The sequence below is a fragment of the Salvelinus sp. IW2-2015 genome, linkage group LG17 (genome assembly GCF_002910315.2).
Source record: "Salvelinus sp. IW2-2015 linkage group LG17, ASM291031v2, whole genome shotgun sequence".
Classification (NCBI taxonomy): domain Eukaryota; kingdom Metazoa; phylum Chordata; class Actinopteri; order Salmoniformes; family Salmonidae; genus Salvelinus; species Salvelinus sp. IW2-2015.
Window position 1 is genome coordinate 20,422,404 of NC_036857.1, and position 26,323 is coordinate 20,448,726.

Here is a 26,323-nt window from a genome sequence, read left to right on the forward strand (position 1 = left end):
CATTCACACTCCAAACTCCACTATGGCCAGACCAAAGAGCTGTCAAAGGACACCAGAAACAAAATTGTAGACCTGCACCAGGCTGGGAAGACTGAATCTGCAATAGGTAAGGACTTGGTTTGAAAGAATCAACTGTGGGAGCAATTATTAGGAAATGGAAGACATACAAGACCACTGACAATCTCCCTCGATCTGGGGCTCCACGCAAGATCTCACCCCGTGGGGGTCAAAATGATCACAAGAACGGTGAGCAAAATCCAGAACCACACGGGGGACTTAGTGAATGACCTGCAGAGAGCTGGGACCAAAGTAACAAAGCCTACCATCAGTAACACACTACGCCGCCAGGGACTCAAATCCTGCAGTGCCAGACGTGTCCCCCTGCTTAAGCCAGTACATGTCCAGGCCCCGTCTGAAGTTTTGCTAGAGAGCATTTGGATGATCCAGAAGAAGATTGGGAGAATGTCATATGGTCAGATGAAACCAAAATATAACTTTTTGGTAAAAAACTCAATCGTCGTGTTTTGGAGGACAAAGAATGCTGAGTTGCATCCAAAGAACACCATACCTACTGTGAAGCATGGGGGTGAACATCATGTTGTGGGGCTGTTTTCTGCAAAGGGACCAGGACGACTGATCCGTGTAAAGGAAAGAATGAATGGGGCCATGTATCGTGAGATTTTGAGTGAAAACCTCCTTCCATCAGCAAGGGCATTGAAGATGAAACGTGGCTGGGTCTTTCAGCATGACAATGATCCCAAACACGCCGCCCGGGCAACGAAGGAGTGGCTTCGTAAGAAGCATTTAAAGGTCCTGGAGTGGCCTAGCCAGTCTCCAGATCTCAACCCCATAGAAAATCTTTGGAGGGAGTTGAAAGTCCGTGTTTGCCCAGCAAACAGCCCAAAACATCCTGCTCTAGAGGAGATCTGCATGGAGGAATGGGCCAAAATACCAGCAACAGTGTGTGAAAACCTTGTGAAGACTTACAGAAAACGTTTGACCTCTGTCATTGCCAACAAAGGGTATATAACAAAGTATTGAGATAATTTTTGTATGGAACCAAATACTTATTTTCCACCATAATTTGCAAATAAATTCATTAAAAATCCTACAATGTGATTTTCTGGATTTTTTTTCTCATTTTGTCTGTCATAGTTGAAGTGTACCTATGATGAAAATTACAGGCCTCTCTCATCTTTTTAAGTGGGAGAACTTGCACAATTGGTGGCTGACTAAATACTTTTTTGCCCCACTGTATATATTTAAAAAATGGTTACCAACCAAACCATTTTTCAATTTATGGATGTCATTCCAGTGTTTTGAGTGTGTCATACATTTTTTTTATCCCACAGCAGTGTCCTTACATTCCTTGGCAATATAAACATTCACATAACTTTAAAAAATATCTTGAATATCTCAAAATGGATATTGGACAGGCAAATCCTAACAACGGTACAACAAAACAATAATAATTTAGGAAATGGACAATTTAAAAACAAAATATATTTTTCTTCCTAGGAGATACACTTCTTAGGGCTCAATTCAATCTGTATCGCGGAAGGTCCGTGTTATTGCTTGATTGTTATAGCAAGTCAATTCATTTCGCGGGAAATCCGTGTTATAGCTTGATTGAAATTTAAAAGTAATGTTCCCGCGTTCGCAGAGACTATATTCATGTTAAACGCTGCATATGTAGGCTCAATTGGAAATTACCTTTACATTTTAACATCCGTGATACGTCCACGATACGTATTGAATCCAGACCTTAGTGAGTATTTCTTGCAATACATTTCCATCATATTATCAGAAATATCTTCATAAAGCAAAATATGCTCGTATTGAAATCACTGTTGCATTTCTGACAACATTGGTAGACTCACTACATTCTGTACTATATGTGAAATGTTTACAAATCCTCTGACTAAGGCATTGTCACATTCAAGTTCAATCTAAGATGATGGTAAAGCACAAAAGTAATTAAAATAATCTATTATCGCTTCTGTCAAATTGCTCTGAACAGACTTGCTAAAAAGCAAGTAGTGTGTATCTCACCAAAAATATATTTAACCACAATTTTTAGCTTTCATTCCGAGGGAATTACATTGTTTAAAATTTAAAAGCAATAAGCTCATCAATCAGGGTTTTATAACTATTATAAGCCTGTCCTATACAGTACCATGATAACTATACACAGGTACGTATCAGATATTGCTCCCTGACTCATTGTCATCAAAGTATTATAAAAATCAGGTCATGATCGATTAAAATGAACTATAATTTTTTTATTTAAAATCAATACATAAGAGAAACTTAAATAAATTCAGTTTGAACGCTTTCAGAACCCAATGATACCATAAAATAAACAAAACAAAATATAGGGCTGAAAAATTAAATATGTGTCAACACCTGAAAACAATCAACCAGCAAACAAACCAACCAGCAGCTGGCTGAAGTAGGACAGGGTGGAGGGATGGAGATAAAGATGCAGGTGTGTGGGCAGCAGTGAGTGCTAACAGCCATGGTCGTTCTCTTCCATGCTTATGCTGCCTGAGCAGCTGCTGTCCTTAGAGGCCCCGGGCGAGACAGAGGAGAGCAGGGGGTCTCCCCCTCCCACCGGGGACAAGGTGTCGTCCATCCGGAGCTCGCCTGAGATTCCCCCGTGGCCCTCAGTGTAAGGAGAGGCTTCATCATTGAGCTCCAAGGTGGTGGACTGAACCTGGTCTGGAGTGCAGGCTGGGTGGTGTTGGTGCTGGGGGTCGACAGGGTACAGATCCTGGTGGAAATCTCCCAGGGCTGGCTCCTGCTTGATGCCTCGGGCTGAGAGCTCCGCTGAGCAGAGGGCAGACGAGTCTGTGGTCAGACCATGGGCACGAGCCTGCATCTCCAACTCCTGAACCCATCAAGAAAGAAAGAAAGATAGAAACAAACAGAAAGCGAGAGTGTTATCAACATGGTCTGTCTGTCAGCTGCATAACTAAAACCATCCAGAGGATAGAAGAGCCCATCTCAATTCAAGAGGCTTTATTGGCATGGGAAACATATGTTAACATTGCCAAAGCAAGTGAAGTAGATTATATACAAAAGTGAAATAAACAATAAAAATGAACAGTAAACATTACACTCACAGAAGTTCCAAAAGAATAAAGACATTACAAATGTCATATTATGTATATATACAGTGTTGTAACAATGTGCAAATGGTTAAAGTACAAAAGGGAAAATAAATAAGCATAAATATGGGTTGTACTTACAATGGTGTTTGTTCTTCACTGGTTGKCCTTTTCTTGTGGCAACAGGTCACAAATCTTGCTATCCTACTTTGATTGGCTAATACAATATGTGACCTTTTGAAGGCATAGCTAGTAGTTTTCCATCTTTCCCAGTGTGCCACGGCCTACAGTGCTGTACCTGTATCCGCATCATCAGGTGTCTATTGATGTGCTCCAGCTTCTTCTGCCTGTTCTCCAGCTCTTTGGCCCCCTGTTGCTCCCGCTGTAGCTTCCTGATGTAGTCCACCGACGCCTTGAGAATGGTGCCTTTGTTCCAACGCATATCCCTGAGGACCAGAGAGAGGCCCGGCAGGCCAGCAACATTTTATCAGACTGAACTGTTTGCATTCTAGAGTCAACTGACAATGTTCTAACTCACAAAATTCTCAAGGGTATGGATGTACTGGGAATAGACTGAGGCACTGATCTATAATTATCATCCTGTCTAGCCTAGGGTCAATGAACTGTCTGAGCCATGATATATATCTGATAGAAAGACTTCAAATCGACGTCAACATTTAGGCAACTTACGGATCACTTGATTTTGGAATCATGGTTCCCAATTCTTTGATCCGGTCATTGATGTTAAACCTCCGTCTTCTCTCAACTACAGGAAATAGGGGCAAGAAGATCACAATTAGAAACAATGAATCATGATACATTATATAATGAACAGCTAATTTCATAGCATTAAACTTATGTTATGGAATGTGATATTACAGATTATTTCTAAATAACCCATATTGTATTATTTTTTTAACCTTTATTTAACTAGGCAAGTCATATTACTAGATAGGTGAGAATTATAGTTGAACAAAACTCACTCAAATTATGGTTATCCTTCTTCTGTCTTTCCTTTGCCATTGCCCTGACCTCTGCTTCTGAAACAAAGCAGTTAGCGTTAATGATTCATCAAAACGAATGGCAAAACATTGATGTTGACACACAACAAAACAGTTATTCCAGAAATATTTTAGTTAGTCGGGAAGAAAATAAATGAAACTGTGCTGAGCACACTATAGGCTTAGCAAAGTGCACCAGTGTAACTTAACTGAAATGAGTTAGCTAAGGTAAATATGAATACGCAGACGTACCTACAGGATACCCTTCAGGCCTCTGATAGTTCTCAAACTTGCCACATGATTCTGACTTGTCCATGTGCATAATGGCCGGAGATTGGGAAACTATTTGGCACATAAAATGTTCAATGCATTTCTCCTTATTTTGAATGACAAAATACCCAAGTTTACAATAATCAAAAACAATAGTAATGCAAAGCACATGCATAGAAATGTTTCTGACCCTTTTAGCATATTTCTCAATCACAAAGGCCTGGAGAATAATTTGCAACACCATGTATGAATCTGAATGTTTTTCATGTCATGGGGTTTTGCTCACCTGAGTATTCCCTTTTGATGTTGGGCAAGTTGGCAGGGCAGGAGTTGATGGCCAGTCCTGGAGGGGGCATGCCCTGGTTACCATACAGTTCCAAGAGGTTAGTGTTGACAGTGATCTGATTAGACAAGATAACCATAGAAATGATTAACATTAGCATGTCAAATAAACCAGGCACAGGTGGTGCTTAAATATGAGTAGGTAACCCTTAAAAATGTTTTTACACCATGATCTGTAAGCAAACACTGCTGTCTTTGTAGACCCATCTACTGTGAAAAGGCTATCTGGGTTTTCAATGAGCAGGTACGCAGACAGTAAATGAAGACAATCATACCATATTGGCCATCTGAAGCCGTGGGTCCATTAATCCAAGGATATCATCGTTATAACTAGATTCCAGACTAATTATGTCATCAATGACATCATCCATCTAGAATAAAAAAAGTTAAATTCAAGATTAAACATTTTCTAACAGAGACAGTCATTTAATTAGCGGTTAACACCTTACACTTGTAGGAATTGGCCTGTATGGATAGGGCTAAATTGAAATTTTTCTTACATAAGAAATATGGAAAGCATATGCATAAACATGATAGCAATTAAAAGGGTACAGTTTGGAGATTATAGGAAACTAAAAAGGTGAGGACACAACAGTTCACCACAAGACTGAATCCAAACCTTACACTGTTGGTTTAATGTGCATTTTACATTTACTGTACTTTTCAACACATTTGTTGATTACAAAATCTGAAAATTCTCTAGATGAATTCAGTCACGTTTTATGAATATTCTTGGACAATTTGGGGTAGGTGCAACATAAGACAAAAAAAGTGACAATGGTTTGAGTGAGAGGTCTAACTGGTGTTTCCATGTGGCCAAACACCTCTCCAAAGTGTGCACGGTTTGAAAAGTCATTTCAATGCATTTCAATGACTCAAAGAAGAGTCTTCAACTATAAGGTGCTTTTTAGAGCTCTCCTAGCTGTGCCGTTGAGGAACTAGAGCAAGCACACTTGTAGTTGTTTTGTTGGAACACAGCCCTGCATTCCCACTCTTACACAATTACTGGTGTTATTTACGCGATCCAAAAACAGTCCATTATAAATCGCAATCTGGGTCAGGTGGGCATAATTTAAAAGCGTATTCTATTGTCAACATGACTAGCTAAATTATAAAATACGATCTTACAATGTTAGGCTTTAACAAGGCAATTCAGAGATGCAGATGGTAATTTTGGTGTGAATAGAATAGAGTCATGAGTGCATTCAGATGAGTGGTCCGTGGCAAATCTTCTTCACAATACAATAGGCTCATTCTGTTCATGCCATGTCATCTTGTAATTGTACATCAAACATAGTGATCATAAACTTTGACACTGTATATTACATAGTTTTATGATATGGAAATGTGAATTGCCCATTTGGACACACAGGTGTTTGGCTTGATGGTATGACATCACAGCGGTATTTATTATAATCCTCAACGTCTTATCTTTCATAATATGCAGTCCTTGTAATTTATAGCATTTCCCTCACTCAGACAACAAAATCATTTTAGATGTGCTGTGCCATGTGCTGTCATGTGCTGTGCTCAAGTTCAGACCGGCTGTCAGTCAAAACCCATACAGAGTTGTGAAGCGCAGAGCCTGAGCTCTGAGGTCATGTATAGCATGTTACTGTACAGCCACAGCATTCCAATTTAGGTGTGTATCAGTGTCCAAATATATATAGGTATGAGTGTAAAGGGCTACTCAACAGACAATCACATTTACTTCTCAATGAATATTCATGGGGTTACTACATCCATGGTGTTACTACATTCATTAGTTGAATACACATTGCTATGAAGCAGAATTAATGGGAAATTGGCAGAGATCATGGAGTGAAAAGCTCACAGAATTTACACATACTGCATTGTAGCTTGGTGTCTATGGCCATGTTGCAGCCAGGTCTGTGAGAGAAAGAAGCTTTACCTCTTTCTCGCAGTTGATGTTGAGGGTGAGTAAGGCCATGGGGCTGTTGGGGGCACTGTTGCCCGGCCCCGGAGGCATGCCCCCGTGGTCAGCGGGCTGGTTAGGGCAGGGCAGGGAGCCAATCTTGCCCAGGTAGCGCTTCACCTGCTGCTGCTGGGCCTGCTGGATGTGGTACTTGGTGGGGTTCTCCAGGTGAGTTTGCACCTGGAAGAGGGAGAGAGTAAAGAGAGGAGAGGGAGAGATGTAAGTGTGAGAGTCAGAATCCTTAAACTCTGATACGATGGGTTGATGATCGTGGGTCATGTTTCAGTTGTGCTGTGCATTCAATAAAGGAGCCTTCAAGTATTATATCTCACTGATTAATAATAAACAGTCTTGAACACATTTTCCTACAGAGATAATAACAATCATAAAGAAATTACATAGGAAATAAAGAAGCAGAGCAATTAGTTCAAATAAAAGGAGTCGAGTGACAGTATCTTCTCCTTTGACAAAGGCAGCGGACCAGGGTTACTGAATAAAATGTCAGCTCAACTAGTGATACTGTAGTTGACTTGACCAGGGGAAGTGAACTATGGGTTTAGATGTTATAAAGCATCACTATGAAGATCCCTTTATTGATCAACAAAATAGTGATCAGATTTGTGCTTTTATTCATATTTTTGCTGTACAATTTGGATCTGCGTCATTGCATCCTCTATTGCTTAATAAAAGATCCCTTGTTATAAATACATGGATAACATTTCACACTACTCTATCCTTTTAAACCCTAGAACTTAAAGCCACAAAAATGGACAGAAGGGACTTCTCAAATGCTTATAATACAACCTGTCCCAAAAGAAAATATATTTCAATAAACATATTATTGCACCTACCTGATAATTATGGTATTCAAGCATCTCCAACATATTGCACAATTGATATTCCAACTCCAAATTAGATGATTAAAACTTCTATATTTATATTCCCTTTGACTACGCAGCAGGACCAGAGAGACTGTGCCTGTGATGCTCCACTTTCAATACTGATAGTATGGGGAGGAACACTTTCAGCTCAGCTTATAAAAGGTGGAGAAAAAGTCATTAGCTACACATGTTAACACATCTGAGTAAGATACAATGAACCTTTTTAAGTTTGTGTTATTTTATGTAAAATATTAATGCATGCCTTTATGTTGCTTGTGTGACGTCAGAATTGGAGTCTTACAAAGAGGATCTTTCCACAGCCAGGCAACCCTGTTGCCCTGGGCCAGATAACTCATCTCTTTTTTAAACACCATGCATGGATACTAGCCGGTTCCTCTGTCATCTCTTTTTTAAACACCATGCATGGATACTAGCCGGTTCCTCTGTCATCTCTTTTTTAAACACCATGCATGGATACTAGCCGGTTCCTCTGTCATCTCTTTGGATGATCAAATGATCGATCACTGAGATAAAACGTTTCATGGAAACTACAGGCTACATAATATATTCATTTTTTGCCTAAATTAATTTAAACAGAATAAAATACAAATATTTGTATTAAAATAAAGCTAAAAGAAAGGTCTAGTTCATTCATCCGTTACTCACAGGAGCCTGGCGTGCTACTAACTGTACTAACATGACAAGATGTCACAGTTTCTTAACATGAGCCTACAGAGATCTGTAACAATTTCTCTAACATCAAGTTGCTACCAACGGATATCCTTCGACAGTTCACTCAATACATTCAAGGTTTCCAACAATGGCAAAGATGACCAACCGATAAATAAACAATAATAAACCAGCAATGAAAACAAAGCTATCTTCTTAAGACAAATCTAATTCAGAGTTAACAATCAGTTGTGTTGCCAAACATGTGTTTATCCACATTAATTGACTGTAGCAAGTCTGGCCTCTAGTCTAGACAAAGACAGTCTGTCTGTCTTACCACCAAATGTGCAAGTCTGTAATTATACTGAACTAAAACATAAACGCAACATGTAAAGTGTTGGTGCCATGTTTCATGAGATGAAATAAAAGATCCCAGAAATTTTCCAGAATTATACAGAAAAAGCTTATTTCTCTTAGATTTTGTGCAAAAATTTGTTTACATCCTTGTTAGTGAGCATTTCTCCTTTGCCAGGATAATCCAACCACCTGACAGGTGTGGCATATCAAGAAGATGATTAAACAGCATGATCATTACACAGGTGCACCTTGTGCTGGGGACAATAAAAGGCCACTCTAAAATGTGCAATTTTGTTACACAACACAATGACACAAATGTCTCAAGTTTTGAGGGAGCGTGCAATTGGCATGCTGACTGCAGGAACGTCCATCAGAGCTGTTGCCAGAGAATTCTATGTTAATGTCTCGACCATAAGCCACCTCCAACGTTATTTTCGATAATTTGGCAGTACATCCAACCGGCCTCACAACTGCAGACACGTGTAACAACGCCAGCCCAGGACTTCCACATCTGGCTTCTTCACCTGCGGGATCGTCTGAGTTCAGCCATCTGGACAGCTGATGAAACTGGGTTTGTACAACTGAAGAATTTTTGCACAAACTGTCAGAAACTGTCTCAGGGAAGCTCATCTGTGTGCTTGTCATCCTGACTGCAGGTCAGCATTGTAACCGACTTCAGTGGGCAAATGCTCACCTTCAATGCCTACTTGCACACTGGAGAAGTGTGCTCTTCATGGATGAATTCTGGTTAACTATACCGCGCAGAAGGCAGACAGCATGTATGGTGTCGTGTGGGCGAGCGGTTTGCAGATTTCAATGTTGTGAACAGAGTGCCCCATGGTGGCGGTGGGGTTTGGGTATGGGCAGGCATAAGCTACCGACAACGAACACAACAGCGTTTTATTATGGAAATTTGAATGCACAGAGAATCAGAGACTAGATCCTGAGGCCCATTGTCACGCCATTCATCCACCGCCATCACCTCATGTTTCAGCATGATAATGCACTGCCCCATGTCGCAAGGATCTGTACACAATTCCTAGAAGCTGAAAATGTCCCAGTTCTACCTTGGCCTGCATATTCAACAGACGTCACCCATTAAGCCTGTTTGGGATGCTCTGGATTGACGTGTACGACAGCATGTTCCAGTTCCCGCCAATATCCAGCAACTTTTTAAATTGGTTTTATTTAACCTTTATTTAACTAGGCAAGTCAGTTAAGAACAAATTCTTATTTACAATGACTGCCTACCAAAAGGCAAAAGGCCTCCTGCATGGACGGGGGGCCTGGGATTAAAAATATATACAAATAAATACAATATAAATATAGAACAAAACACATATCACAACAAGAGAGACACAACACAACATAAAGAGAGACCTAATACAACAACATAACAGCAAAACATAACAACACAGCATGGTAGCAACACAACATGGTAGCAGCACAAAAACATGGTACAAACATTATTGGGCACAGTCAACAGCACAAAGGGCAAGGTAGAGACAACAATAAATCATACAAAGCAGCCACAACTGTCAGTAAGTGTCCATGATTGAGTCTTTGAGATAAAACTGTTCAGTTTGAGTGTTTGTTGCAGCTCGTTCCAGTCGCTAGCTGTAGCGAACTGAAAAGAGGAGCGACCCAGGGATGTGTGTGCTTAGGGGACCTTTAACAGAATGTGACTGGCAGAACGGGTGTTGTATGTGGAGGATGAGGGCTGCAGTGGATATCTCAGATAGGGGGGAGTGAGGCCTAAGAGGGTTTTATAAATAAGCATCAACCAGTAGTTGTTGATGGTTAATAAGCATCAACTTTGCACAGCCATTGAAGAAGAGTGGGACAACATTCCACAGGACACATTCAACAGCCTGATCAACTCTATGCGAAGGAGATGTGTCGCGCTACAAGAGGCAAAAGGTGGTCACACCAGAGACTGACTGGTTTTCTGATCCATGCCCTAACTTTTTTTAAAGGTATCTCTGACCAACAGATGCATATTTGTATTCCCAGTCATTTTACATCTATAGATTCGGGACAAATTAATTTATTTCAAATGACTGATTTCCTTACATGAACTGTAACTCAATAAATCTTTTTTAAATTGTTGCACGTTGTGTTAATATTTTTGGTCAGTGTATGTTATCTTTCAAAACATGCTTTAGGTTTATTTTTCAAGATATTTAGAAGAACACACATCCTTGGTTAGGGTCAAACACGAAACCATAACAAAACCGGGTGAAATGTAATACATTTATACTGAACAAAAATATAAATGAACATGCAAGTATTTTCAGAAGAATTTAGCCTATTAGTGTATAACCATTTTTAATGGTTATTTTAAGCATTATCATTACATAGTCAAAAAAGTGAATTGTTAAAACTTTCCTTATATTTTAAGAAATCAATGKCAAACTTAACATGGTTCATCATGGTAATGTCTTTATTGACCTGTACATACAACGTTTAAAGACTAGGTTAAACATGGTGAAGGATATAAGGGTTTCAGTGAGGTTGCTTTTAACAGCGCCACATATAGGCCAATTGGTGCCATTCTTTTTGACCAAGTTACTCAAGGCCGTTAGTTTCTGTGTGCCAAATTCGAAAACAATTAACAGGTGTGCCTTGTTAAAAGTTAATCTGTGGAATTTCTTTCATTCTTAATGCATTTGAGCCAATCAGTTGTGTTGTGACAAGGTAGGGGTGGTATACAAAAGATAGCCTTATTTGGTAAAAGACCAAGTACATATTATGGCAAGAACAGCTCAAATAAGCAAAGAGAAACAACAGTCCATCATTACTTTAAGACATGAAGGTCAGTCAATCACTTTGAAAGTTTCTTTAAGAGCAGTCGCCAAAAACCATCAAGCGCTATGATGAAACTGGCCCTCATGAGGACCGCCACAGGAAAGGAAAACCCAAAGTTACCTCTGCTGCAGAGGATAAGGTCATTAGAGTTAACTGCACCTCAGATTGCAGCCCACATAAATGCTTCACAGTTCAAGTAACAGACACATCTCAACATCAACTGTTCAGAGGAGACTGCATCAATCAGGCCTTCATGGTCGAATTTCTTCAAAGAAACCATTACTAAACGACACCAATAAGAATCTTGGTTCCAACCGCCGTGTCTTTGTGAGACGCAGAGTAGGTGAACAGATGATCTCTGCATGTGTGGTTCACATCGTGAAGCATGGAAGAGGTGGTGTGATGGTGTGGGGGTGCTTTGCTGGTGACACTGTCAGTGATTTATCTAGAATTCAAGGCACACTTAACCAGCATGGCTTCCACAGCATTCTGCAGTGATATGCCATCCCATCTGGTTTGCGCTTAGTGGGACTATCATTTGTTTTTCAACAGGACAATGACCCAACACACCTCCAGGCTGTGTAAGGGCTATTTGATCAAGAAGGAGAGTGATGGAGTGCTGCATTAGATGACTTGGTCTCCACAATCACACGACCTCATCCCAATTGAAATGGTTTGGGATGAGTTGGACCGCAGAGTGAAGGAAAAGCAGCCAACAAGTGCTCAGCATATGTGGGAACCGTCAAGACTGTTGGAAACACATTCCAGGTGAAGCTGGTTGAAAGAATGCCAAGAGTGTGCAAAGCTGTCGTCAAGGCAAGGGTGGCTACTTTGAATAACCTAAAATCAAAAATATATTTTGATTTGTTTAACACTTTTTTGGTTATTACATGATTCCATGTGTTATTTCATAGTTTTGATGTCTTCACTATTATTCTACAATGTAGAAAATAGTAAAAATAAAGAAAAACCCTTGAATGAGTAGGCGTGTCCAAACTTTTGACTGGTACTGTATGTACAAGTGTGTATTAATACACACATGTGAATTGGAAATGTGTTGTTTGCATATCCCAACTCTCCCTGAGACGCCCTCGGAGACTGGGGTCACGGCCAGGGTCTGACAATATCAACGGCAACCCTGGAACAATTATGGTAAAGTGCCTTGCTCAAGGGCACATCGACCAATTGTTCACCTTCTCGGAGATTCGACCTAGCGACCGTTTAGTTATTGGGCCAACGCTCTAACCGCTAGACTACTTGCCAAGTGTGTATATGTGTTTGTGCACTTGTGTGTTTTAATGTTTTAATGAATTTGTGCAGTTCATTAGCATTGAGATTCTCTTAGAAAGTGCCACTCACACATCTTCTTGGATCATAACAACATGCCGAACAATCTGATAACAAGGTCATTTAGAGTCTCTTTACATCATCACATGCAGTTCAACACTCCTTTTACTGTACTAGTATGACTACTACATGCATGTACTACCTCTCATGGTAATATCATTCTGCAAGGTAGTGAGTGACCAGGCAAATGTTATTGCAAATCTGACATGAAGTTACACTATGAATACAATAAATTTTTTACATTTCAGAGTTTCTTCATCATACGGCAATCTTTCTGACATCGTTCCCACTGCAGTCCTACATCTGTTCCCACCAGGGAATACCAATTCATACTCCAAGCCAATCTCCCTCTTCTTGACCTGGTCAAATTCCTTCTGCTAATGTTGAATATCTCCACAGTGGAGAGGAGGGGGTGTAAATACCGCTTTTGTCATGATGAATTGCATTGAGTTGATATAGCGACATCTATTTACCAGGGTGCAATTGAGACAATGGAACAAGGCCAGCAATGAATATAAATAATTTTCTTACACACACACACATATACAGTGGGGAGAACAAGTATTTGATACACTGCCGATTTTGCAGGTTTTCCTACTTACAAAGCATGTAGAGGTCTGTAATTTTTATCATAGGTACACTTCAACTGTGAGAGACGGAGAGACAAAGAGACAAAAATCCKGAAAATCACATTGTATGATTTTTAAGTAATTAATTAGCATTTTATTGCATGACATAAGTATTTGATACATCAGAAAAGCAGAACTGAATATTTGGTACAGAAACCTTTGTTTGCAATTGCAGAGATCATACGTTTCCTGTAGTTCTTGACCAGGTTTGCACACACTGCAYCAGGGATTTTGGCCCACTCCTCCATACAGACCTTCTCCAGATCCTTCAGGTTTCGGGGCTGTCGCTGGGCAATACGGACTTTCAGCTCCCTCCAAAGATTTCTATTGGGTTCAGGTCTGGAGACTGGCTAGGCCACTCCAGGACCTTGAGATGCTTCTTACGGAGCCACTCCTTAGTTGCCTGGCTGTGTTTTTTCGGGTCGTTGTCATGCTGGAAGACCCAGCCACGACCATCTTCAACGCTCTTACTGAGGGAAGGAGGTTGTTGGCCAAGATCTCGCGATACATGGCCCCATCCATCCTCCCTCAATACGGTGCAGTCGTCCTGTCCCCTTTGCAGAAAAGCATCCCCAAAGAATGATGTTTCCACCTCATGCTTCACGGTTGGGATGGTGTTCTTGGGGTTGTACTCATCCTCTTCTTCCTCCAAACACGGCGGTGGAGTTTAGACCAAAAAGCTATATTTTTGTCTCATCAGACCACATGACATTCTCCCATTCTTCCCTGGATCATCCAGATGGTCATTGGCAAAACTTCAGACGGGCCTGGACATGCGCTGGCTTGAGCAGGGGGACCTTGCGTGCGCTGCAGGATTTTAATCCATGACGGCGTAGTGTGTTACTAATGGTTTTCTTTGAGACTGTGTCCCAGCTCTCTTCAGGTCATTGACCAGGTCCTGCCGTGTAGTTCTGGGCTGATCCCTCACCTTCCTCATGATCATTGATGCCCCCACGAGGTGAGATCTTGCATGGAGCCCCAGACGAGGGTGATTGACCGTCATCTTTGAACTTCTTCATTTTCTAATAATTGCGCCAACAGTTGTTGCCTTCTCCCAAAGCTGCTTGCCTATTGTCCTGTAGCCCATCCCAGCTTTGTACAGGTCTACAATTTTATCCCTGATGTCCTTACACAGCTCTCTGGTCTTGGCCATTGTGGAGAGGTTGGAGTCTGTTTGATTGAGTGTGTGGACAGGTGTCTTTTATACAGGTAACGAGTTCAAACAGGTGCAGTTAATACAGGTAATGAGTGGAGAAAGGAGCGCTTCTTAAAGAAAAACTAACAGGCTGTGAGAGCCGGAATTCTTACTGGTTGGAGGGTGATTCAATATTATGTCATGCAATAAAATGCAAATTAATTACTTAAAAATCATACAATGTGATTTTCTGGATTTTTGTTTTAGATTCCGTCTCTCACAGTTGAAGTGTACCTATGATAACAATTACAGACTTCTACATGCTTTGTAAGTAGGAAAACCTGCAAAATCGGCAGTGTATCAAATACTTGTTCTCCCCACTGTATACACACACACACACACACACACACATGTATATACACACATTGATTGGCATTGAAATAATAATGTAGATTATAACACTGGATATCCCAAAATAGTAAACCAAGAAGCAGGTAACAAAAATCTGCACTATTTGTACATTACCTAAAACATGTATTTGTATTGGCCGGAATGGCAGAATGTAGGCGTGATAAAAATGGATTTCACTCTTCATACCGATTGAACGTTAAGCCTCCAGTAACTGAACTTGAAATCACACCATAAGCTATTTGAAATCACACTTCATGTTCTTTGCCTTACGGTTCTTATTCCACGAAATAAACACTACTAACTTTGTCTTAGATCAAACTTGATTAACAGGACATTACTAGAATAAAAGACACATGAAATAATCTATCCACCAAAACAAGACATGGCTCTGTTCTGCAGCCCATGTGCTACAGCCATCAATACAGTCCTTAGGCCACAAGCAGCTCCTCCCTAGTAAAAGTCAATGGCATCTTGAAAAGAACAGCACTCACACACATTATACTGGCATCTCAGTTTGGGGAGGGGTGGATGGGGAGGCGGAGGAAGGAGCGACAAACAAAGATTCAATTTTTTTTTTTTTTTATTTTTTTTTTACTTGTGTGCTTTGGACATTCAGCGATGCCCCAAGTTAGATACATTAACAGGAATGTTCCATACCCTCTTCCAGACAAACAGAAAAGGATATACTGTCTGACGGTTTTAAGACATTAACATTCAGCCACTTGTCAACAGGAACTGTGATACTAGCAGCTGGAGATGAGGATGGTACTCTCCAGGAATGTCCGTGGACCCAAAAATCACCTTGTCTAAGGGATCTTAAGATAGTCCTCCAGTAAGCTACAGGGTAATAATACACTAGTAAATACACAGTGAGGTCACAACAATAAAGTACATGTACACACTCACTGACTTCTCTAAATAAAAAATGTCACTTTTGTACAACTATGTGTGTGATGAGGAGCCTTTAGGGAGCTAATGATGAGGCCTTAATGTTCATGACCAAAGAGTCATGTTAACTTTGTAGCTTTAGCCATAGACAAACTGACGGGTTCAAAGAAAAGCTAGCTAAGGCAAACGTCTCTCTGTTAAAAAAACATCTAAACAAACACCCTTTTTGTCAATGTTAGTTTTTAAAAACAGGCATCGTACTAAAACAATTCTGGTCCAGGATTCTTTCTTTCCTACAGATGAGTACAGTGACACAGCATTATCCATGTATGCAGTTGTAACTGTATATGAAACCATAAAACCATCACCTAGAGCAGTGGTTCCCAACCTTTTTTGGTTACTGTACCACCAACCAGGAGCGGTGCGTGATTAAAAATCACTGGGGACCCCCTCCCACAGTTTTTTAAAAAGGATTTTTCTTTATTTTACTATTACTATTCTCTACATTGTAGAACAATAGTGAAGACATCAAAATGATGAAATAACACATATGGAATCATGTAGTAACCAAAAAAGTTCTAAACCCTGGAATGAGTAGGTGTGTCCAAACCGAGACAATAAGAAGACAGGGGCAGAATAAATTCAACCACACCTGTTTCATCACAAAACCAGATAGCAACCTCTGTCCAGTGAAGTCCACAAAGCATATTGCATGTACAGTAACAGATAGTTAGTTACATGCCATATAGCATGGTCAAGCAAGTTCATGTTTCCGCCATTTTTGGACCACTAAACAACTATTGATTTAGAACCACAGAGAGTTACCGCAAGTCGCAAAGAAAACAGGAGCTGCCTCCACTATTCCAGCACCATTTCAACTTCAACATTATCAACTCCCCTATGCTTAATGTAATAAAATGACAACTTAAAGATACTAAAACTATTTAGTCCAATCAACGTAAGCTAAATATGATGTGGGTGTCCATGGTTCTCATTTCTGTGAGCGTGTGTGTGTGTGCTTTCATGCAAGTAGAAAAACATGTTGACTCATCCTACTTGTCGAGAAACGCCAATGCCATCCTCCTCTCTTCCATGTTGACAAAACATCTATCACTCTGTAATACAGTACACACTTTTATATTTTGTTGTCCTAGGCTACCTGGCTAAAATGCTTGCTCGCTAGTCTAACTTCCTTTCATGACCAGCCTTAGCTAGTTAACATTAACCTTCTACATCTTGCTACATATTGAACTTCCATCCTCTCTGGCCAGGGGCACAACAATGTATGAATTAATGGTTGGATCAGAATCGCCATTATAATCATTGGCCAGTACAGAAAATTAAGTAAAACCACAAGTCCAAATCCCTATCTCCATCCATGGCTAATTTAGGAAAGGGACAATTTTAGCTAGCTAGCCACCGGAGGACAACAACACAACGAGATGCAAGAATTCAAGTTTTTCTGTCAATGACGTATGCACTTAATGGGATTTGATAGGAGTGACGCCAAAATCCAAGCTGGCATCCCTTGACCATTTTTTGGTTGCGCCAGGACCATTCACAGTTGAGCTTGCTCAGTTTAGCTGATTGACAAATGTTTTACATTTTTATCAAGGGAGGCCAAATGCTCAATGGCTTCCCTTCAATGCTAGGGGCGGCAACAATGTCATACTCGTTTGGACCAGACAGCATCAGATAGATGGCCTACACGTAGAGAGACAGAGGGGTGCTGTCTCGCTCACTCGGATGCTTTCTCCTGTGAGATACAGTACATTCAGCCTCTTGCGATTTTGAAGGAAAATGTCTCTCTCTGAAACAGAGAGAGACAAAAGATAAATTATTTTTACTGGTCAATTTTGGGGGGAAGCCTGGCTTCCCTTGGCATCCAAGAATACACACCACTGCCATCAACTGAATTCTGCTCTGCCCGCAATACTCCTGAAGTACCCCCTCTTGTGCATTTTACCAGTAGGCCTATGGTATTATGAGTCTTCTCACGTACCCACTGTGGAATGGCCTAGTACCCCCAGCGGTCATAGTACCCCTGGTTGGGAACCACTGACCTCGAGTGTGCATTTGTTCAAGGAAAAACAAGGAACGTGTCTTTCCTCATCCAATAGTGTACCTGATTGTACAACACACAATGGTTCCCTATGAAGCTGATGGTCTGTGCATGTCCTTGTTGTAAGAGATAGAGAAGGTGACCTTATGAAAATCTTATCAATGAGAGCAAACCTAAATTAAATAATTTCCTGAGCTTAATAATTCTTAACAACATTTCCCTTTAAAAATTATATCTATTATAACATTTGTCTCAAAAGGTTTAATAATATTGCATTGGATGGATTAACTGTTGCTTTAAAATGGACCAAAGTGACCGGCTGTAAACTAGTAAATACGAGAATTACAGTATGTGACATCCATGGATAAATACATAATGCTTCATTAAATCCATAACTTTGATCTAAAAAGAACACATCCTGTCATTTTCAGAGCTGAACACTATGCACAGTACTTTGTTCTTCTCTTAATATGCTAATTCATTTTCAATAAATTTCAAAGCTAGTGTTTTTTTCACCTTAAATATGCCATGGAATGAAAGCAGTGGGGCTAATTACGAGCATTCTTAGCTGAATTAGCATTGGGGTGTTTGGTAAGACTGTGCTTGCCTTTGTCCTGATCCCCAAACTGATCCCGTACTTATTCCTCCAAAGGTCAGGGGTCACTTGGTTAATTAAGGGCCCAAATCGGTCTTTAGACAAACCTATCTGAGCTTAATGCTTTCCCTTTTAAGGTCCAGCTGCTCCACCTGGTACCCCTAAGCTAATTTTGTGTAGCTTTGTGTAGACTGTGCTAATCTAGTCACAGACATGCAAGCTGGTTAACCCTGCTCTGCAGTGCTCAGTGCTAGGCAGGAACAGGCCTTTCATTTGTGGAATTTCAGTCAATGAAGAATGCCGTAAGCTCAGACCCCGAATCACAGAATCGTCTTCCAGCTTGTCATATCAAACACTTTAATGGGGGATATCCTAAACCTCTCAAATAGCTAAATAATATACAGAGTATAGGCTAAGCAACGTTTATGTTGTATGTGGAGGGCAATACTTTCAACTTTCAATGGTTGTATTATCTTGCAAGTGTGATGTCAGATTTCCACAAACAGCTGTCGCAATCAAAACAATATTATTGACATAATCAAATATTACAGTGATATGAAACACTTGCACAGATACAACTAACTTTCACAAACAGAGATGGTTGACTTCCCAGATGGAAAAATCCTACATGCGTACACTTCAATCACAACAATCATACGAATTCCAGTAAAGCGTGGACTAGGGCTTTTCTACTGCTAAATTATTACAATGCTTCCAGTAAATCTGCAGTAAATCTTCATGTTCAGAGTGTTTCCAGATAATCCAGAGCCAAATCAGTCACCATGAATCAGTCTCGCCTGATCTCCTTAGAATGAGGTTCTGCCTCAGAAAAGTGTGAACACGTTGGTAAAACAATTGTAAAATAATTCCCTCGCTGTTTTGTTAATGGGTGGCAGTACGCTCTTTAGAAAAGCATGTCAGGCAGTTCATGCTATAATAATACCATGTACTGTATCATTGTGTTCATATCTTTATCCTTTATGATTCTCATTCTAAAAAAAGTTCACTTTAGAAATGAAAATTGTAGATATTGTACAGTGATAACAATCAATCAATCAAGACGATTGTAGTGACAATGTTGGAAACAACAGGAAAATGTTAATATTTTAAGGAAAAGACAAAGGAGAAATATCTATCCAGTCATGCAAACTGTTTGAGATATGAAGTTTCGGATAGTTCTTCAATATAGAACACTTTCCATTTACATCTGGAATGTTTTTTATTTTTTTATTTTTTTATATGCACATTTTGATATTAGTAATACTATTTCTAAAAGAAAGACAAATAAATGTAATGCAATCTAAAACACTTACCAAATGATCTTTATTTTGCTGGGTGTACTCTCATTAAGTATTGTATAGTAGTGTGTTGTGGTAGTTATCACACTGTCTCCATTAGTTCAGAAAATGTACAACAGTCTTGAGTCCCCAAGAGCAGACTAACAATGAATCAAAGCTATGAAAATATGTGAATTTAGCTCAGCAAATAGGATTAAAGATGGCTATGTCCAAATGGCTGGAAGCACAGCATGCATTACAGAGGAATTCTTTCAGGAAAGATAATCCCCATGTGCGTTTTAACACACTTCACTCATCCCCACGTTTTTACACCCTATCATAGTAAACCATGTTTGATCGACTGTCCAGAAGACTTATGATCAAGTTGTCAATATAGAGTCATCAAACCCACAGTACCTTCTACAAACAAAACATCTGATGATGTATGCCTGCATCTATAGGCGACAGTGAGAGCTCTGGAAGTCAGAGTGAGGAGTGGCATTGTTGTCACGGTTGTCAGATCACAGAGAAGCAGCCAGTCAGGAAGTGGGTGTGTCATCTGTGTCATTAGGTGTGAGGATGATACTAATTGCTTACCTTCAGCACCTCCATGGGCAGCTGGGATGCAGGGGGCAGACTGGGAGGAGCGCTGACATTGATGGCCGGTGTCTGGCCGTGCGTGTGATTGTGGGCGGCGGTGATCTGGGGGTACTGCGAGGTGGAGGAGGCCTGGCGTCTCTGCTGCTCCCGCCGCTCCTGCTCCTGGAGCTGCTCTCGCATCAACTGCTGCCGCAGCAGGATCCGTGATGTCGTGGTCGAGGAGCCCAATGGGGGCTTAGAAGATGAGCATGGCTGGTCTGAAGGATTACTGCAGGACGTCGAGACAGACACCAGGCAGGGCATCAGGAAAGAAGAGGGTGAGGAGGGGGGTAAGACAATGAGGGGTAAAGAGTGGAAGAAAGGTCAGAGAAAAGAGAGGGGCATTGAACCGTTATGATCTACAGTACTGGGATCAGGAAGAAGCCACATCACAGTGAGAAAAGATACCAATGTCTTCTAAATGTGTCCTAGATGTTACACGGAACTGCTGGTCTGCAAGCTAGAGTGTCCTTTCTGCAGCAGAATACTGCACACCCTCCCTCCTCACTAGCCCAAATCACTCAGTCATATACAATTGAAGTCGGAAGTTTACATACACCGTAGCCAAATATTTAAACTCAGTTTTAAAAAATTCCTGACATTTAATCCAAGAAAAATTCCCTGTTTTAGGTCAGTTAGGATCACCACTTTATTTTAAGAATGTGAAATGTCAGAGTAATAGTAGAGAGAAGGATTTATTTCAGCTTTTATTTCTTTCATCACATTCCCAGTGGGTCAGACATTTACATACACTCAATTAGTATTTGGTAGCATTGCCTTTAAATTGTTTAACTTGGGTTAAACGTTTTGGGAAGCTTCCCACAGTAAGTTGGGTGAATTTTGGCCCATTCCTCCTGACAGAGCTGGTGTAACTGAGTCAGGTTTGTAGGCCTCCTTGCTCGCACACACTTTTTCAGTTCTGCCCCACAAATGTTCTATACCCAATACCTTGACTTTGTTGTCCTTAAGCCATTTGCCACAACTTTGGAAGTATGCTTGGGGTCATTGTCCAATTGGAAGACCCATTTGCGACCATGCTTAAACTTCCTGACTGATGTCTTGAGATGTTGCTTCAATATATCCACATCATTTTCCTTCCTCATGAAGCCATCTATTTTGTGAAGTGCACCAGTCCTCCTGCAGCAAAGCACCCCCACAGCATGATGCTGCCACACCTGTGCTTTACGGTTGGGATGGTGTTCTTTGGCTTGTAAGCCTCCCCCTTTTTCCTCCAAACATAACGATGGTCATTATGGCCAAACAGTTCTATTTTTGTTTCATCAGACCAGAGGACATTTCTCCAAAAAGTACGATTTTTGTCCCCATGTGCAGTTGCAAACTGTAGTCTGGCTTTTTTTATGGTGGTTTTGGAGAGTGGCTTCTTCCTTGCTGAGCGGCCTTTCAGGTTATGTCGATATAGGACTCGTTTTACTGTGGATATTAGATACTTTTGTACCTGTTTCCTCCAGCATCTTCACAAGGTCCTTTGCTGTTTGTTCTGGGATTGATATGCACCTTTCGCACCAAAGTACGTTCATCTCTAGAGAGACAGAACGCGTCTCCTTCCTGAGCGGTATGACGGCTGCGTGGTCCCATGGTGTTTATACTTGCGTACTATTGTTTGTACAGATGAACGTGGTACCTTCAGGCCTTGGTAAATTTCTCCCAAGGATGAACCAGGTCTTTTTGAGGTCTTGGCTGATTTCTTTTGATTTTCCCATGATGTCAAGCAAAGAGGCACTGAGTTTGAAGGTAGGCTTGAAATACATCCACAGGTACACCTCCAATTGACTCAAATGATGTCAATTAGCCTATCAGAAGCCTCTAAAGCAGGGGTCGGGAACCTTTTTTGACTAAGAGAGCCATGAAAGCAAAACATTTGGAAATTTATTCAGTGAGAGCCATATAATATATTTTAAAAGTGAATTCAACTAAATGTCAGTTATAATAAGCTCTGAATTTATTCTTAAATAATGTTGTTATAATACTCACCATTAATGCGACTTCTGGTGCTGCATGGATTTGCTGATGTCTTTTAGTCTGGTTGGTACTGGTGAGGTTAAGCTTCATGCAAGCGTTGAGGCTTTCATCCGTTAAACGTGATCGTAGGTTGGACTTGATGTTTTTAAGATGTGAGAATGACTGCTCACATGCATACGTAGATCCAAACATGGTCAATCAGCAATACTCACACGCTGCAGGTGTGGTATGTGACAGGAAGCGCGTTCCAAGTTTTGAGAATCAGCTGGTCTTCGGGATGAAGTTTTTTCATTTCTGTCCACATGTGCTTGCTCGCCAACTCCGCTTTCTGTCGTGTGATTCTTTCCAAATCTTCATTCAGTGACTTGAACTTATTCACCCACATGTCTGAGGCCTTCAGGTCAGCCACTTCTGCTTCAAAATCTCTGACGGAGACACCAGGAATGTAACTCAGGTCGGCTGTGTTCAGTGAACACTCGTTTGGAAGGGTGATGAACTTAAAAAGACGAGTGTGCTCACGAAATTTCTCCAAAGCGTGCTTTGAAGGACTGTAGGAGACTGGATGTGCAGCGAGCTAGCTGGTGGAGATCAAAGTTTTGAATAGGCTCACTTGCTGTGCATGCATCTTTAAATTGGCTCAGTTTTTCAAAATGTAGTAAACGACCTGTTTCAAGATCCATGATGAAAAGTTCTAGCTTGTTTTCAAAGCAAACACAGCTTGTTGAAGGGATAACACTGTATTTCCAATGCCTTGCATTTTCACGTTGAGCTGGTTCAGATGTTCAGTCATATCTACGAGATAGTAAAACTTGAGGAAGCCACTCAGTTTCGGCTAGCTCAGGATGCTCGATGCCTTTCATTTCAAGGAAAGTCCGGATTTCTTTCAGTCAAGCCGCAAAACGGCTAACACCTTCCCTCTTGACAACCAACGCACATTGCTGTGCAAAAGCAGACCAGGATATTTATTTCCAACTTCATCCAGCAGTGTTTTAAACTGGCGATCATTTAAGGGCTCGAGCAACAATTAAGTTGATCACACGAATGACCAGCGACATCACTTCCCCAAACTGCCTGTCACACATCTGAGCACAAAGTGCCTCCTGGTGTAGAATGCAATGGAAGCTTAGGATGGGTCTATTTCATGTTCACGGAGAAGCGCCACAAATCCTTTTTTATTCCCCACCATACACGGAGCACCATCAGTACACACTGAGAGAAGTTTATCCATAGGTAGATTTTTTTTCTGAGCAAACTCCATGAAAGACTTAAATAAATCCTCACCTCTTGTGGACCCTTTTAATGCAGAACTGCAAGACTTTCTTCGCGCAGTGTGTCACCAACAGCATATCTTGCAATCACGCTGAACTGCGACAAATGGCTCACGTCTGTTGACTCATCCAAAGCCAGGGAAAAGAACGGCGCTGCATTTATGTCCTTCACTTGCGTTTCCTCCACTTTGTTTGCCATCACGATGGTACGATCATGAACAGTTCTTGCCGACAGAGGCATGTCTTGTATCCGTTTAATTATCTTGTCTTTGTTCGGAAAATCATCAAAAAGTTCATTGCTACATCCAGCATGAACGTTTTAGCATACTCGCCATCTGTGAATGGTTTTCCGTTCCTCACTATTGCTAAAGATCCAGCAAAGCTAGCGGAATTATAGTCACCTTGCCGGGTCCATACGCGGAGTTGCTGATGGCTAGCTTGCACCCTGCTCAGTAGCTCTTGGCACGCTTTCTTTCTGCTGTCTCCCGCAGGGTATTTTGATGCAAAGGTAGCATGGCGCGTGTCGAAGTGCCGCTTTACATTCGACCGTTTCATCAATGTAATTTTGTCATTGCAAATTAGACACACCGCAGAACCTGCTCTCTCCACAAAGGCGAATTCTTCGGTCCATTCGTCCTGAAATGTACGATACTCGTCATCTTTTTTTCTTTTCGCCATCCTTCTTCGTCGAAGGGTTAGCTTTGAGCTAATGACCGAGCAGACTGATTCAAAAGGAGGCGTTTACCTGTTTTACCTAGCAACGGCCAACGTAGGCCAGTATCATTTAATTAAAATAATGGACAATTGCTCCTGCAGCCCTGAACAGGACATGAGCAGTGAAAAATCGATGGATGGATTAAAACAAGTGAGAATATTTTGTTTTATCTGCGAGCCAGATGCAATCATCAAAAGAGCCACACCTGGCTCGGGAGCCATAGGTTCCTGACCCCTGCTCTAAAGCCATTACATCATTTTCTGGAATTTTCCAAGCTGTTTAAAGGCACAGTCAACTTAGTGTCTGTAAACTTCTGACCCACTGGAATTGTGATACAGTGAATTATAAGTGAAATAATCTGTCTGTAAACAATTTTTGGAAAAATGACTTGTGTCATGCACAAAGTAGATGTCCTAACCGACTTGCCAAAACTATAGTTTGTTAACAAGAAATGTATGGAGTGGTTGAAAAACGAGTTTTAATGACTCCAACCTAAGTGTATGTAAACTTCTGACTTCAACTGTATATATAATTCCTGAACCCCCCCCTCTCCCACTCCATGTCCAACCTCGGGTCAGCCACGGCCAGCCCTATAAGGGATTGTGTTGTGGGGGCCAGCCCTATAAGGGACTGTGTCGTGGGGGCCAGCCCTATAAGGGACTGTGTCGTGGGGGCCAGCCCTATAAGGGACTGTGTCGTGGGGGCCAGCCCTATAAGGGACTGTGTTGTGGGGGCCAGCCCTATAAGGGACTGTGTTGTGGGGGTATAAAGTTGTTTGATGCCAATGTCTCGCCATGCTCAGAATCACAATGGCTTGATCCTGCCTCCATTTATCACAGCAGCGCAGACAGGGCCTGCCATGATATTAGACAAATATTATTACAACTTTGAACCCCTCGCCTATAAATTAGGAGCCTAATTGCCTTGATGACATTATGTGGGGAGAATGTATGGGCTTCCGTCACCTTCAAAGTAATTACACACTAAACGGGAAGCGTGGATGGGCATTCTGCAATGAGGGAAGTAGCGGAGAAGCAGAGGAGTGGGGGGGAGAACGGAGGGAATAGGGGAGGTGAAAGGAAGAGAGCGAAAGATTTGCGATCGGTGATATGTGCTTGTTACAGTTTCCATTTTCTTTTGCGCAGCACATTATTCATTCATCAGGTCAAGCAAACCTGAGTATGGACCCATTAGCATGCCTAGAGAGACCTAACATCTGTTGTTAAATTCAAGCAGGCCATGTACAGTGCCAATACAGTGCCATGTTTGCAATCTTGTCCTCTTCAGATGTTTGGCCTACAGTTATACACTTCAAACACTTGGCCAGCGCTGCTTTTTTCTCTCTCCAACTCTCCCTCTCTTTCCCTTCTATCTCTGGTTCTCTCTCTCTCAGCTGAACACTGCACCGATACCCTCTTCACATTGACTTAATTATTTTCTCTGGCATGTGCTGCTTGTCTCATCTCTCTCTCTCTCAGTTTCTCCTATGTATTAGTATCCATCGACGTGCGTGCTAACCAATTATGAGATTTGACTTCCTTTCAATGGATCATGCTCATCCTAGGCCTACCGTATCGCATGTCACGCAGACAGGTAGATCCCTAAGCAGGTTAGCATCTCACAGGCTGAAAGGACACCATGTTAACTCTCTCTCACACACACACACACACACACACACACACACACACACACACACACACACACACACACACACACACACACACACACACCACACACACACACACACACACACACACACACACACACACACACACACACACACACACACACACACACACACACACACACACACACACACACACACACACACACACACACACACACAGCATCAGTTACACCACTCACCTGATGGGCTAGGCCCCCATGGGGACTGGGTATGGGGCTGAGACTGGTATGGGCTGAGACTGGGTATGGGGCTGAGACTGGGTATGGGGCTGAGACTGGGTATGGGGCTGAGACTGGGTATGGGCTGAGTGTGGGTT

General features: G+C 41.4%; 1 protein-coding gene across 2 annotated transcripts in view; it reads right to left on the reverse strand.

The window, feature by feature from the left end:
- Positions 1 to 1,066: 1,066 nt before the first annotated feature.
- LOC111976225 (microphthalmia-associated transcription factor-like) overlaps positions 1,067 to 26,323 on the reverse strand; it is a 40,299-nt gene continuing 15,042 nt past the window's right edge. Inside the window, exons 2-10 of one of the 2 annotated variants that reach the window (XM_024004972.2) lie at positions 20,316 to 20,586; positions 6,636 to 6,839; positions 4,999 to 5,094; positions 4,668 to 4,782; positions 4,364 to 4,453; positions 4,094 to 4,147; positions 3,801 to 3,876; positions 3,409 to 3,556; positions 1,067 to 2,890 (exon numbers count right to left, since the gene is read on the reverse strand). In XM_024004972.2, coding sequence (XP_023860740.1) covers positions 2,510 to 2,890; positions 3,409 to 3,556; positions 3,801 to 3,876; positions 4,094 to 4,147; positions 4,364 to 4,453; positions 4,668 to 4,782; positions 4,999 to 5,094; positions 6,636 to 6,839; positions 20,316 to 20,586 — 1,435 coding nt within the window. In that variant the 3' untranslated portion in view covers positions 1,067 to 2,509. Of the gene's footprint in view, positions 2,891 to 3,408; positions 3,557 to 3,800; positions 3,877 to 4,093; positions 4,151 to 4,363; positions 4,454 to 4,667; positions 4,783 to 4,998; positions 5,095 to 6,635; positions 6,840 to 20,315; positions 20,587 to 26,323 lie in introns of both variants that reach the window. The other variant, XM_024004971.2, reaches the window with a different exon arrangement.